This window comes from Cupressus sempervirens, chromosome 5 (assembly GCF_028749045.1).
Source record: "Cupressus sempervirens isolate cs-2001-9-10 chromosome 5, ASM2874904v1, whole genome shotgun sequence".
Lineage (NCBI taxonomy): Eukaryota > Viridiplantae > Streptophyta > Pinopsida > Cupressales > Cupressaceae > Cupressus > Cupressus sempervirens.
The window spans coordinates 197,709,153-197,725,477 of record NC_143122.1 but is presented as its reverse complement, the minus strand read 5'-3'; the positions used below and the strand labels follow the sequence as shown (position 1 = coordinate 197,725,477).

General features: G+C 34.0%; 1 protein-coding gene and 1 long non-coding RNA gene across 2 annotated transcripts in view; one reads left to right on the top strand and one right to left on the bottom strand.

Annotated features, from left to right (window-relative positions):
• The window catches only part of LOC149555066 (uncharacterized), a 257,473-nt gene that overhangs the window by 183,725 nt on the left and 57,423 nt on the right, over positions 1-16,325 (top strand). The window lies entirely within an intron of this gene.
• The window catches only part of LOC149555067 (kinesin-like protein KIN-14I), a 285,467-nt gene that overhangs the window by 213,424 nt on the left and 55,718 nt on the right, over positions 1-16,325 (bottom strand). The window contains exons 5-11 of the mRNA XM_089829100.1: positions 12,314-12,641; positions 11,998-12,097; positions 11,678-11,859; positions 11,380-11,495; positions 10,861-10,963; positions 10,600-10,752; positions 8,793-8,939 (exon numbers count right to left, since the gene is read on the bottom strand). Coding sequence (XP_089685226.1) covers positions 8,793-8,939; positions 10,600-10,752; positions 10,861-10,963; positions 11,380-11,495; positions 11,678-11,859; positions 11,998-12,097; positions 12,314-12,641 — 1,129 coding nt within the window. The remainder of the gene's footprint in view (positions 1-8,792; positions 8,940-10,599; positions 10,753-10,860; positions 10,964-11,379; positions 11,496-11,677; positions 11,860-11,997; positions 12,098-12,313; positions 12,642-16,325) is intronic.

The window sequence follows — 16,325 nt, the reverse complement described above, 5'->3', positions numbered from 1 at the left end:
GGCAGAAAGCTTGGAGAAAAGATTACTTGTCAGACCTTTAGTGATAATGTACTCTAAATGAATAGTATTCCATGTATCCATCTATGGTTTAGGCTTTCGCTTAAAGACCTCTTAGCCTACAATTATGGAACTTCATCTCATGAATCATAGTCCTCTGACTACTACAGTTTCTTTATCACTAGAGAATCTATCTCGACATGGTCTACTCCCTCTAAATAAATATGATCAAGATCCTCAGAACTCAACTAAAACATATCCTCTATCTTCTCCCTCTCTTTGTCCAAGGTTTCCTCTACTGAAATGTTAGGCTCCCTCTTGCTATAGAAGGATACTCATTATCTCAATCATCAAGGATATTCATTTTAAGAGCCTCACTTTATCTATAGCATGAACATCAAATGACTAATGAATCCTAGATCAAAACTTCTTTGGAGCTATTGTCATAAGATTGAGTCCTCAACAATTTTTGGTAGCATGCCTAATGCACCAATTTTCTTTTCTTGGAAGAACATCCTTGATGGTGTCTCTTCTCTGACATCTCTCCACCAAGGACAGTTCAAATGGGAATGGAACATTGTTTATTATTTCCCCCCACAATGTAAAATTCCCACTCTCGTAGCGTTGAACAATTTTGTATCACATCAAAGATGGTAAACTTCTTTCTATTTGATGCAATGCAAGGCTAGGTGTACCCCCAAAGGAGATGACCTAGCCCCCAGCAATTAACCACACAACAAAAGTAGAACAATAACACAAATATTTAGATACAAAACAACACTAATTCTCATAATAGGATCATAAGATTTACATCAAACATGCTCGGTTGAAAGGCCTTTTGGGTTATACCTCCAAAGGAGATGACCTAGCCCCCAACAACTAACCACACAATGGAAGTATAACAATGACACAAATATTTAGATACAAAACAACACTAATTCTCATAATAGGATCATAAGATTTACATCAAATATGCTCAGTTGAAAGGCCTTCTAGGTTATGGTCAAATACAGAGCAACTACAATAATAGTTCAACAAGACCTCGCAAGATCAAAACCAAGCTAGTTCAAACGCACAATCTGATAGAAACCCCAAGAAGAATCTAAACTTGTGCTTGCAAATCACCGAGAAACCTTCTTGTTTCCCAAACCCACACTTAGCTACTAGCTCTGCTAAGCTTGGCTCCTCACAGATACTCCATCTTCTCATGCTAAACTAAAAAATAATGATTCAAGACATCACCAAACCTTTTACTTATACTAAACCATGACACAAGTTGGCCTAGCAAGTTACATTAAATAGACACTCACATTAAATAAACTCTCAAGCCACAAGTCATCCTGACAGACTAAATTAAATAGATACTTAGGACAAGCGCCAAGTTTACTACACATAATGCACGCATATGACAACATAACATTAAGCGGCCTTAGACATAGGACCACACGCCATCCAACGATCCACATCTAAGATCCCACAAGCCAACTCCCGGATTGAAGCTCGCAAAAACAATCTCCAAAGTCTGCCCAAAAAATAGCAACATGTTAGTAGCAGTCACCAAAAAGCCTTTAACTCCAACACTATCACTCCAATCCTTATGCACACATAGGAAAGGTCCAGCAAAATGCCTCGAACATAACCCTAACCACCTAAAACATAAGGTCTACAAAATCCAAGCTAGCTGCTCCTGCTCACCAACATACAAGATTGCCAACTACCCCAATATGCTCTTATATCAGTGTTCTTCTTTTCCTTCTTTGCAAAAAACAATCCCTAGGGATCAAGAAAAAACTAGAGCATAAGTCTTACATTATATGAATGGATATAGTTAAGAGATTGACTACAATATGCAAATAAAATTAGTACTCAATACTTATCTCAAGATGCTCATTAACATTCCTAATGTTATCTCATGACTTCATGACTGAAAATTTTATAATATTTCTTTAAGAAAACACTTCTCTTATACTTAAGGGATATGGATTAAAGAAGATTCTTCAATTGCTCCCTCTAACACGGATGCATACCCTTTGAACAATAAGCTTCACCTCCATACACTTTAAACATTATTGCGTACAATGTGCTTACAAGTTCTCTAATTCTTGAGTCCGTAGAAACACACAAGTCTTCTACAAGAACAAGTATTTGAGTAAACCATCTTTCTAGAACCATAACTACTGATTTTTTCTTGAAAGGGCCCCTCGAGCAATAGCTCTCTCAAAGACATGCTAAGATTCTATCATAAGACAATGTTCCCAATGTTCAAATGACAATTTTATAAGGATCTCTACGTCAGACACTCTTCCTCATCCATTATAAAGCGCAACAATAGTCTTCTTAGTTACAACCAATATATTTAAAATGCAATGGTGCACTCTTAATGCTGAGAATATATTTAAATAGATCTATATCACCTTAAATCCTCCCCATAGCAGAAATCAACCCCTAAATCACAATGAACCCAACTTTTGTCTCTTCTGAACTACAATGATGCCAACCATTACAATCATGTAGTAATAAATATTTGCATTACAAGGTATAGATATGCGATAAATGAGATATCGATATATTTAGAAACAAACGTCTCATAGGCAGTGTAGATTACTTCCAAATCACTAAACATAGTCATGAAGAGAATATATGCTTGATAGGTGTGTGCTCTAAACTTTGCAAGGATGTGCAAGAGGACTAAGATCAATATTTTCCACTAGTAATTTTTTGTTCAACCATATTGTTATTACCAAGCAAGGTATGTGCATATGCTATAGTGAATGATGCTATTAAAATAGTGAGTGTTTGATTCTTTGCTTGACATGGCAAGAAATGACCATGAAAAGTTTACACGATCAAATATTACTCTTTATGAAGGATATTGATATTAGTTTTTCATGTGTGTGAGAGATTGTCACCTAGTCTGGTCTTATTGATATCAACCCTTGCTACATATTGAATGGCAATTATCCTCATGTTTAGATAAGACAATTGCAGTACGATATGTCATGATTAATATTGTACTCTATCTCAAACTTACTCCACCAATGAATTGCTAGATATTTCCTCTTGGGTTTAAGATGGTTTGCAATAATTGTTTCAAAGATTGTAATCACCTACTCTAGTCTTCTTGATATTGACCCTTGCTACATATTGAATGGCGATTATACTCATGTTTAGATAAGACAATTGCATTATGATATGTCGTGATTAATATTGCACTCTATCTCAAACTTACTCCACCAATGAATTGCTAGATACTTCCTCTTGGGTTTAAGATGGTTTGCAATAATCATTTGAAGGATTGCAATCTAGTTATTGTCATTGAAAATGCACATAGACAGTTCCCACAGAAATTGAGATTATACACAATCTTTGCCATTATATCTCTCTTGTAAATATTACTAGAGTAAGATCGTCATACATATTAACTCCCTTAGATTCCATATATCAATGCTTAGTTCATCTATTTAGATAAATTTATAATGATCTCCTTAGTTGCCTGTTTGCCCAATAAGATACAAATTCAAATATATGATAAAGGACCTATATGTTAGCTTGCTTGCCCAATAAATAAAACAATGTTTTCTTGAACACTTGTTATTGATGAATTTGCCATGCTAATGATGAGACAAAAAGCTTAGTCAAATAGGAACAAATTGATTTGGTATTATATTGAGAACCTTCACCAAATAAAGGACTTCCTAAACTTTGTGACATCCTTCATGGTCTCTGTAAAATTATGTTTTCGAATAAATTGCATCCCTTCAGACTTGTCGATACCTTTGCACTTCTCCCAATCAAAATGAATACCTTGGACAATATTATAAATATATTTGTCTTACTTGAACACTTGTAGCCAAATTTTTGCATTGATCCAAAATATAGCAAGGTAAGGGTCAATACAAGTCTTATTCTATTTGAATTCATCGTTGTGATTTGTGCTTGATAAAACAAAACTGCAATCATAATGTTCAAACACAGTTATAGGATCCTTTACATGCATTGACCCTGTGACTAGAGTAAAGTGTCAAACCTGTAACTGCCCGACCTTGAATGTCGTATAAACTCTTCAAGCATTCATTCTACCACACTACTGTACATAATATACGTTGTGTAACTGTTCATTACTCCTTACTAACAATTCTGGAAAAAGTATACATATTTCACTGGCTTGTCGCCATATGAATTTAATTCACTGCCTTCATTTTGACATCAATGACCAATGCAATATCTAAAATTCACAACATTGTTCGACATTTTGATCGATTTGGTTGTTCTTTATTTATTTGGACTGTTTCTTACTTTATTTGTAATTTCATTGTCACTTCCTACACTTTTATATTGTCTTTGTTCCACATAATTGTGACTGCGAGTCGACTTTTTTGGTATCTCTTTTATTTTATTAAAATCCCCTTTAATATTCTTTATTTTTCCTTCCTTTTCAGGTCCGCTTTAGTTATTGTTTTGTCTCTTCCTACTTTTCTATGATTTCTTATTTTTGCAGCTTGGCTCTAATACCATGTTAAGATATGCTCGCTGCAAATGTAATAGCATTGCTTGTGATTTTTGTGTTGAAAACAATTGATCAATTGTATATTTTCTTTGATGTTATACAAAATGTCATATCTTTACCAATCAGTGTCTGTCGAGCTCATTCAGGCGATGAAGACAATTTCCTGTGTCTATCGAGAATTCTAAAGTAAACCAAGTTCAGAAGACAGTGTCTACCGAGTTCACTCAGGCACCAAAGAGAAGTTCACAGAAGTTCAGTGTTAACTTAGCTCACTCGGTTAACAAAGGAAATTTGGCATGGAACCAGTGTAAACCAAGCTCACTCAGTTACCAAAGGAAGTTTAACACAGGAAAATCATTTCAGAGTTAGTGTCTACCAAGCTAGGTCGGTTAACAAAGGATTTTCTTAAATCAAAATATTTAGTTTGATGAATTTATTTGTTAAGTCTAGCTGACTTAAGGGATGAATATTGAATATTTGTAAATGTATTCAAGCCGACTTGACAAGGCAAAAGATAAAGTATAAGGTCAAGTTGTGGGATTGAAAAGATAAACCAAGAAAGCGAATTGGAAGGATAGAAGAGTTTCCTGAGTTGACCGAGCTGCAATGTTTTATCTAATCAAGGAGGATCAAGTATTCAAACCAAAAAAGAGATCTGAAATCAGCAATACAGTTGCATCAACAATCAAGTCATGTCATTGTTACTCTCTAATAATTGTAGCAGTGTATCAAATCTCTTAATAGAGTTAGCTTAACAGCTAGTTGCCAAATCCTCTAACAAGGTGGCATTTCTAGATTGAAGTGTCTAAAGACCTCTAACAAGGCCACTCCTAGCAGGGTGATTAAATCCTTTAACAGGGTCACACCTAACAGTGTGTTTTGTAACCTTTAACAGGGTTGGCTCCTAATAGGGCTCACTTCAGAAGAGTGAAAAATAGTAACTAGTTGCAATTGGTGGTTTTTCCCAAATTGGGTTTCTACGTTAAATCCTGGTGCCACTTGTGTTCATGCTATTTCTTTTATGTGTATGCAACTAAGTTAATTAAGGTTAATCACACTTAATATCTTAAGATCTGAATGTTTAGTATTTTCCGAATTACAATTGATATTTTAGTACTTGCCGAGTGATAGTAAATTGTTAGTGTTAACCGAGTGCCTCTGTGTCAACCAAGTTTCAGCAGTAATTCAGTTTCAACATAAGTTATATTTTGATTTGTATTGACATCTAAGAGATCTGAGATTTATTTTTTGTGGTAACTGATTGACCCCTCCCCTCTCAGTTACTCTTATATTTCCAACATTTTGTGTGTTCCAAAGGCAGCAATCTCTCTTGTATGTATATTGCAAATGAGACAAGGAGAGACATGTCCCATGAAGGGACATGTCTATTCATTAACACATATTATTTATGATTAGTAATTATTAGACAATTGTTAATTATATCTGATTATATACATGTTTGTGTATATATTAAATGTATGTATACATTAATTGTCTAATGATTACTAATCAGAATGATTAACTAGTAATCATAATAGTGTATCTCACAATTAAATCAATCCGACAAAAGCTACAACATTAACAATTATCACCATGGATTTTCAAATTGAAGCCCATCCCTGGAGGAAACTAAGGATAGAAATGTTGAAATACTAGACAACTTACAAGTAAAGGAACACAAACTAGTGGTACAAAAGGGGATTCGGGCTAATAAGCCTAAGCATTTAAAAAGAGCATAGTGTACATACTATAACTAGATGTGCACATTTGAATGCCACAAGGATAGAGCATAGAAAGCCTTAGCAGCAACTACATAGATCTGAGAAAAATTTATGTATTGTGCCATATGTCAAGAACGGGACCTGCACCTTACTAAAGATTTCTCAAAGAATGGAAACCATGGACAACAAGCAAATCAATGTTTCCCTATCCACTATTACAATACGAATCAAAGCAATGATTCTGATAACAAATACCACCTTGGCAAGATAATTGAAATGCAAAAATTAGCCAAGACTATTTGGATGATAACAAACAATCAAACTATCATTGACATGGGGGAAGAGACCAGAACAATAGAAGAAAAGATGGTACTTGGTAAAATAGTGCGAACTTAGGTTACTATGCATCAGAATCATGGGTAATGAAGAAACAAAAATGTATATTTTGTAAACAAGACACCCATTACATAATCTCATGTGATGTTGCAAGAGCATTCTATTTGAACAAAGAAACAAAACAACCTTCCTAGACTGATTACTACAAAAAAGGACAAAGATGATTAGGAGGATACTGTGACACAAAATTGATCAATGGTCCTTAGACACCTCCACAAAAGATAACTCCAAACAAGAAATAATCATGGAAAAGTGTGTCCCTCTTTTTAGACCTATGTATCTTTCTTTCTCTCTATATCTACCTCTCATATTTATTCTTCCATCTATCCGTCTAACTCTATCTAGTTATCTATCCATTTCTCTTTGCCACCATATCTCCTCTCCATATCACTTCCTATCACTATATTTATCTTTTATCTCTCCTGTTTATTTTTCTATTCCTATATCATTTCTATATTTGTCTCTCTATACCTCTCTCCTCTCCATCTCTCTCTCTTTCTCCATCTCCATTGTATTTATTTATCTCTATTTCTTTGCCCTCTCTTCCACCACCTAGCCCCCTCTCTATCACACCATTTTAAACATAACATGAACCTATTGGTAATAAAACTTTATTATCATCCCGATTTAAAAAAATTTATAGTCATGATTGGATTCCGACAAGTGGATGCATATTTGATTTGAAGCTATTGCTTCTTTGCACAATAAAACATCATATTCTTTATGGCATAGCAATTAACCTCATGTAATATACAAAATTAATGGAAAAAAATAGACCAATTTTTCTTAAAGGACCTTCCACACCTTTTCAGCATACCCATTGTACACTAGGGTGCAATTACTAGTATTTATCCTTTGCTTCAACTATCGTAAGTATGAGTAGGTATGCTTGATGTGTGACTTGAGTGTAAGGTATAGGGTTGATCCCTAATCGCAATTAAACTAAGTCTACTTATGTGTTCAACCTTTGATTCAATTATGGATTGATCGCATGTTCCCTCTATAAACCAGCATCAAATTATAGTCTACTTATGTATTAAACCATTGATTCAATTATGGATTAATCGCTTGCTCCCTCTATAAATCAGCATCATCGTTGGAATATATCTTCCCTAGGAAGGCTTGCCCTCTTCTTCAGTGGAAAGATCTCCCAAGTTGCAATATTTGACCCAATCAAAATTAGGGTCATCTACAACCTATACTATTGCAATCACCTTATCAAGATCAATACTAAAACTACCATCTTGCATGAAGGTGCAACAACTCAAACCCTATAAACTACCTTACAAATTAGGTTTATCAATAAGATTATATACCATTGTGAACAAACGGCAATGTGAATTGAACATATACTATCTTGCACAAGTGTGCAAATTACTAAGACAAAAAATTACCTCATATAGACAAATCCTATATTGCATAAACTGCAAAATCAAGGCGAAGTCCCTTTTTTACCAGAATAAAATGCTCTCTAGAATCATCTTTTAAATGTTTTATCAGGGCTTCAGCCAAATACCAAACTAAAGTCTGGTAAATTGCACCAATTTTTTAGTTAGAATGCACTTGATCTAGGGCCAAGTTACATCATAGAATTTCTGGCCCAAATCATACATATAATATTGTTTGTAGAAAAATAACTGTATCACTTAAATACAATAAAAATAGCACTATACAACTCAATACACAAAACATAGATAATAACAGGAATAAATCACAAATAAGAACAAAAAAGAGCAGATACATGCAATATAGAAGAACTGAATGAAAATTTGCTGAATATAAATCTGAACTACTTCGGAAGGCAACCTTCATGATCTTTTACTAAGAATAGAATTCAGAGATATGATACCAAATACTAAACTGAAATCTCCTAGTCATAACATATTTCAGTTATTGTGACCCAATAATTCCCAAATAGGCTGACTAGCCCTAAAATTATTGAATCTAAAGTAAACTATCAATGAACAAGACAAATGTTATGTGTGCCACGAGTCGGCCATTCTATAACCCAAGACAATTTACTAGTAGTACCACACACATATCTTCACTTCACACAACCTTTACCTATAGCCAATAATGTATGTTATTGTATTTGTACTAAACAATTTTATATTGGGGGAACAATGAATTTATCTAGAAAGAGAATGCTTGATAGATTGGCCTGGATATACCTGTTTTGTCTCAAATTTGAAAATCCACAGTTCTCCTGCAACTCTTGTTTTGATGAAAATTGCAACATCATTACTTCCAAACTGCACAATGTCACGATGTTCTGCAGAATACAAGAACTCTTTTGGAACAGGACGAAAGAAATGCACCTGAAACAGGACTGACAAGTCAGAAAAAATGGAAAGAAAAATATTTCTTATCATAAAAGGAAAACTCGGTCATTTTTATCTCGCTTGAGAACATGCTCCAAACACCAACATACAATTTGTAGAATCTTGAGTCCTGAACTGAGGCTGTATGTATATATGGTACATCTCTAAAAAATCTAGTAGCATTGAAAGATAAAAATTCAATTAATGTATCTTATATACTATTCAACTAAACATATATTTATGTCATAAGTAAGACATAATCCTTTGTTGCATTCATGAATATGAAAATGATCAAAATATGATGCAGAAAATAATTAAAGCCTACAAGTTTTGCTGGCATGGTTATATTTACCCAATAAGATATTATTCAGTCACAGAAGAATATTTTCTTTACCCAGAGATAGATGTTTGGGAAGATAAAATTATAATATTAAAAAGTTGAAAAATTATTTCACATAAATGTTACCTTTCATTCAAAAAAGAAGTTTCTAGTAAAGGGTCCACATTGAAAGTGCACTTTATTTTCACTGAAGAAAGATAGAAAGAGAGATTCGATTGAGTTTTTGGCAGCACTCAGGGAAGCAAGTTCAAGTGGTCAGAATACAAAAGGAAACCCATTTTTAAAAAATAATTGGCAGCAGTAAAGATCACAAAATGCAATCTTCGCAGTAGATTGGAAAATTTGAAAATAAAGATGAGTTCTGTTTTAAAGTTGAGTCAAATTGATTGACACTCCATTACACGTATAAGAAATTTTCCCATTACATCAAGTCTACTTTTAACATCTTCATTGATGAGGATATTTACATGCCCCCAAAACAGAATAAAAACCAGGTATATTCTATCCTCTCTTGAACAAGGAAATCTCAGGTGCTATTGGATAAATACAAGGGTGGTGAAATCTGACAGCAGAAAAGGTGCTAGCATATTTATAAACCTTAGCCAAGGTGACACAATGTAAAAAGCATGCAACCGTCAGTTCACATGAACCTGAAATACACATCTACTTAGGAAGGTCATACTTGTAAAGGAAGGAAATGAGAAGGAGAGACCGATTAAGAATGATGTAGGTTCTAAACACCAGGCTCAAATGGCAACTAGACCTAGCATAATTTTTGCATGATGATTTGGCTGCTTTTGAAAGGAAGTTACGCAAAGGATTTGAATGGTTGGGAGGTGAAGCCTCTGATGATGCTCTTCCTCCATAAAGAAGGAAAGAAAGATAAACTTTCATAATGGATAAAAGCACAGTAATCCTCCTCTCTTATGCTCTTGTTATTACTTGAAATGAAAGCAATTATTATTGTTATACAATTTCACTCAATTTCATACGACAGTAGTTGAAATCTGTTCTAGTTATGTACATGTGGTTTGAAAACACTTCTTTTATTAATGCTTTTTATTCCCGCTCACTTGAAAGTAGTTAATTTGGCTATCGAAAAAAGTATTCATTATCATCTGAAAGAGAAACAACTTCATTTCTGTTTATAAGGATAGATAGGTGTAAGTTTATTTTTTTATGAATTTATTGGAAATTGCATTAGAATTCTTATTGTTATAGTTTACCATGTTACACTTTCCATTGTTATGAAAGACAATGAGTGAGATAACAAGGGATCATGAACAATATGGTATAGAACAATAAAGTCATACTAACCCCTCTCTTGTTGATTCCAAGAATAACTTGTCCTGGCAATAACCCAATGGGATCCTCCAATTTCCTCACACTATAAAATACAGAATTTCCATAGGGCAAGGCATGAAGAATGGAAATTGCTTTTTTTCTTGCTTCATATTTAGATAAATGTACCTACAATATAAGATAGCATATTAAAAATAATTTTAGAGGGACTCTACACTTGAAAGTATATAATATATAATACTGAAAGTATGTAATTTGATAAGTATTGAACCCTACAATAGAATGGTAGTGTGCTATGACATCTATTTCCCACTCCTTTTTGGCCCTTGATGATGCCAGCTCACTTGGAAGGTAGTGCTCAGCCAGTACAGAAAAATCTCTAGAAACAAATACCGACAAAAATTTACATGGATTCTTTAACTCAAATAAACTAAAATTTCCAGTATGATTTGTGTTTAAGAAAAAATATTTTGAATCTGGAAATTTTGATGAGCTACTATTATTCATGGTTGAAATCAGGGAATGCCAGACTACAATACCAGTCAAAAAAGTGAGAACTTATCTACCATATCATCACTTCATTCCACAAAACATGTAAACATTTATCTCATGAATAAAATAGAGGGAAAATTGTTAGAATATACAGTTTTAAATAAAATCCAACAAAGTGGGTTATGAAAATCACATGCAAATTCAATGTTGATTCCTTTAAAAAAAAAGGCTGTTACATTGATCCTTCGGTCGAGAAAATGTTCCTTTTTATCCTTATTTGAGATTAGAATATGAATAACTCACAGAAACGATTCATGATTTTCAACATGGCCAATTTCCACCAATATTTGCAATGCTGCTAGTTGTACTCCATCATCTCTTCCAACAGGATAATTACCAATCAAGTAGTCATGTTGTGACTACAATAAACATAATAGCACATCAATTGGCCTTACCATTATTTTGAAAGGGATTCCTAAGTGATGAATTTGAGAAGAGCAAAGCACCATATGATACTAAAACCAAAAAAATGGAAATAAAAAAATTTCACAACTTTGGGTTTTCTTCACAGCTCATAAAAGCCAAAGTGTTGTTCAATTACCTGGACATATGAAAGCTTCACATAAGTAGGATCTGTAATAGAATCATCAAGATCACAAAATAATCTTTTTTTGAAGACCAGCTTAAACTGAGGGTTTTCAGTTTTTCTTTGTTCTTTAGCTGCACTAAACTCAGCCAAGATATCTCCCACATACTTATTTTCATCCAAGATAAAGTATTCCTCTGGTTAAAAACAATTCCTGTCAAAAGGACCATTCTTGCAGAAAACCCACTTACTTACAGCTGCAAATCTATTAAATAAAACTTTTCCAATAACAAAAATCAGAACTTGAAACAATAATTCCCAGACCATAAACTTACCTGCCTCAATCTCCCCACTTTTTGGAACTTCTGCCTTCTTTCGAAATTCAAAAAGACCAAATGTTGTATAGGAAGACAACTTGATAATGCCAGCAAGTTCCTGCAAACAGTACATTTAAGGTATTTAATTGGGCAAGCTTGCAAACTCAATGATCTCTATGTAACAGTATATATCTTAAATCTGATTTGAGTTATATATTCTGCTGTGCTTTAATTCAAAGTTTGGCTTCAGGTCAAATCTCATGTCTCTTAACATATTGTAACTAGTTTTTGTTCACACAGTAGGACATCTGCAATTATTGAGGTATTTCAATACCTGCACTGCTTCACCAATAGTAGTGGTTATATCATAGGTAATATCTTCATAAGTTTCATCGAGAAAGAAAACAGCTATTTTAAGCTTCCTTCCAACCAAAATAGCTTCCAACTCTTCTTTAGATGGAATATACTTCCTTTGACCATTTTTCAGAGACCACTCAAGTGATTTTCTTGCTGTCAAAACTACTGTGTGTATTTCATGGTCATTTTCCAATGCTTTGACAGCCTCATGAATATAATCTAGAAAAGTGGATGCGATTTCATTTCCAGGACACATTGCTGATGCACATAGGTACAAAAGCCTCCATGTTTTACATAAAGCAGTCCTGCAGTAGAACAAGTCTTTCAATGTTTAACCATGCATAGAATCTCTAACAAGACTCAAATCTACAAAAACTTCATAATTGTCAATCAAAGAAATAAATTTTTATATGCACAAAACAAAAACGAATAAAACTCAATATAAGGAAACTCAAAATAAATTAACAGGATGAAAACCCAAAAAAAAATTTGAGCACATCGCATTTTTTTGAAAATTACATAAAAACATGCTTTAAAATGAAAGTATTTAGTATGCTCAGTAGATCTAGATCAGAATTATTAGTGTTCTAATTTGTCTATTTCCAAAAAACACATAGTATAATCATTCTTCAAAGTATTAGAGGAAGCTCCCTGGCGACTAGACCTAACTAAACTAGAAACATAATTAAAATTGAAGCAAAAATGATAAAAAGGACTATAAAATGGCACTTGCAAAACAATGGAGCTTAACAGACAGCAGCTGGACCCTCAAGTGACCATGCCTTATGTCAGGAGGGAGAGAAACTAAGTCTAGGCTGAAAAAAATATGATTGCACAAATAGAAGCAGGTAACCCATGCTACACGATAACACTTCCTCAATCCTCCAGAAGCTTCTCACCTTTATGAGCTCTCAAGAACTCACAACATACAAAGAAAACAATGCGGCATAGAAGGAGCTCAACATCACAGTCTGCTGACAATGTAGGATAATACTCCCAAAGACAAAGCTGCAAACAAGAGATCACTGGGCCCATCATGCTGAATACATCCAAGGGAGAAAAGATAGATAGGTTGGGGGTATTTTAACCCCTTTGAGGCTTCAAAAGACATTCACCATCATCAGGGTGGGCATACAGGATTGCGATACAGAAGTAGTTTTTTGAGAGAGATCATGTGACTTCTAGGGAGGTTTTTATTGATGACGTTGTTTGCAAGCACCATTTGATAAAATATACAGAGTATATTCTATCGTCTCATTTTAAAAGTGATGAAGTTTGGTAGCTGCAGGAGTTATCTGTGTACATGTGATGAGTGTATCAGTATTATGTTTGAGATTTTTTCTATACTGTCTTCTGCTGTGTACTCAAATCCTTTATTATGTTTGAGTACATTGAGACTGCGATGTGTCTTCAATGCTGGACAGTCATCTATTCGAAGAGCCTCACATCTTGGATTTCAAACGCTGAAGACTATGAAGAGTCTTCAAAGTGAGCATGTGAAAGGTTACATTTTTTGTAATTACCATCGGGGTCATAGCATCTTCCTTTTCATTCTTATTGGCAATCAGAAATTGAAGAAATTGTTTTATTGTATAGTTTTTGGAATTCAAAGGGTCATTTAATGCATAACTGTCAATCAGCATAGAGTCACATGTGTTTGTGGCTGCTGAGTCAAAAAACTCAATGAAGTGTCACCACTCTGGGTCTTAAGAGTTATTCTGTAATGTTGGTTTTGTGCTCTCTCTGCGATATGTATTGTGAGGATGATTTTTTTCTGAGTACTGTTACAGGAGTTATAGATGTAGCTTTTATTGGTGAATATTAATGTGATCATGATTGGTAGGGTGTCACTTTGATGTTTGATTGCTGTAGGAATTTTTTGTGTTGTCTTTTTGTATCTGGTCTAGACTATTGTAATTCTTCTGCAGGTTTTTGCCATCCATTACATTTGCAGATGCTTTATTATAAAGGAGAAATCTTGTTTATCAGTCAATAATTTTGGAGAGTGAATGCTGTGATTTGTTCCTCAAGTGAGTGTAGTCTCAGAAATCGGAGTTTTGTAATCAGACATTCATTATTATTTAATAAAGTGATATTTTTTGGTGTGGTTTGGTCATTCCCTCGAGGAGGATTTTTCCAGGCTACCCTTGGTATTCTTGTCTTTTTAATATATCTGATATTTATTTTATGCCTTCTGGTTCTAAATCTTAAAAAATGGAAATCTTAAATGCTGATATACTTGATCAAGTGGGATGACCCCAAGGTTATGTATGTCAGGTCTTGACTTAACATAGATAGACTTAGTTGATGATGTAATTGTGAAGAAATATTAAAATAAATTCACAACTTTAAAATAAATTGCTCGGCACGTGAAGGTGCCGAGTGACAGGAGAGTGCCGAGTGAGCTCAGCAAATGAAGAACAACTCGGCACCAATGGATGCCAAGTGAGCTCGGTAGTGTGGATGCCGAGTGAACGCAGAAGCCACTAGAGGGTGGAGCTCGGTAGAAGAAGGTACCGAGTTGTTACATCCCAATTTTTGACCTAGCTTGAAATATAGACGTTGAAGTTCACATGAAGTCAGTTAGTAGTTTAATTTGATATAATCTGGCAAAATGGTAAGATGGTTAGTCGTTATGATTTCAAGTGAAGATGACATGCTAGTTATTCGTTAATCGCGAATTCATGGAATTAAGATGAAAGATTAACTAATATGTTTATTTATAATTTATAATTTAATTACAGAGAAATTCCTTGCAAGGAGCTTGTCGAAGGGGTGGAAGCATTGTCAGAAAAGAATTAGGCAGGGCATCACCATCATTGGACAGACAGGTAGAGGACCAAGCGATTTGTAACAGGACTCATCTCTGGAATTGCATGAGTTGTTAATAATTAATTAAATTTAATTAATTAAGTTTAAATATAAACGTACTCTTAAAAGATTTTAAATTATCTTTCGTCATATTATTTTTAATAATAGTTTATATATGTGCATTTGAATATAAAAATATTTTGGCATCTTTATATGTTAATAAATTAATAGAATGATGTACTTTCGAATTATAATAATATTTGTGTTATTTTCACTTTCCAGCTCTATTATTTCTAATTTAATATTCTTTAATGTTAGCACTTAGTCATCGATTTAAACATTAAATAATATTAATAAAACTTTTTCACCTTTGTTCCAACGATTCATTTTTCCATTTGATGGAATTCAAAGCGCATTTGAGTCTTGTAACGGCAGAAGCTGAAAAGCCATTCATTATCTTTTTATATGGTTGCCTTGTCGTTTTCAGACATCACCAACAAGATACCCGTCTGTTCTTGTTTCCGCCATAGTCTCAAAACCTCACTATTCTGCAACCCGAGTTTGTCTATTTGCCTTGTATCCTGTTATATCCGTCTCAAATTCTTCTTTTGCAAATACGTTTAACACCCTAATAAGATATGTCGTCCATTCTACAAAACGTTATCACCTGCAACATCATTCCTGCCTAGCGCGATATCATACCTCTGAGCTTACACGAGATCAATCTTGTGCATCACTGAACAACAAATTCAGCAGGTATTTGAAGAGTTAACAAAGCAGGGCACACAGTAATCTATAGCCAAGTAAGGATGTACTAAATCATTTTTAACTTCTTTCACTCATGTTTTCTTGTCTTTTTTGGGTCGGGTTGATACAAAATGTAAGAGTTGTGTGCACAAAATAGAGTCCTGATGTTTACCTTGTGCTCAAAATATTAGAAAATGCCAACAGAGCTTGTTTACATGATTACTAATAAAGTAGTTGATGCTTATGATAGAAGCCGATAAAGGAAGTAATAAAACTTTATGTTCTCATCTTATTCATTGTCTGATATTACCGATTGCCATCACTTAATTCAAAAATACTTTTGAATACAGACTATACCTTTATCAAACCACGTATGTCTTAAATCTGTAGATTTTGTCATGAAAAGCTATGTTCTCAAACAAACAAACAGT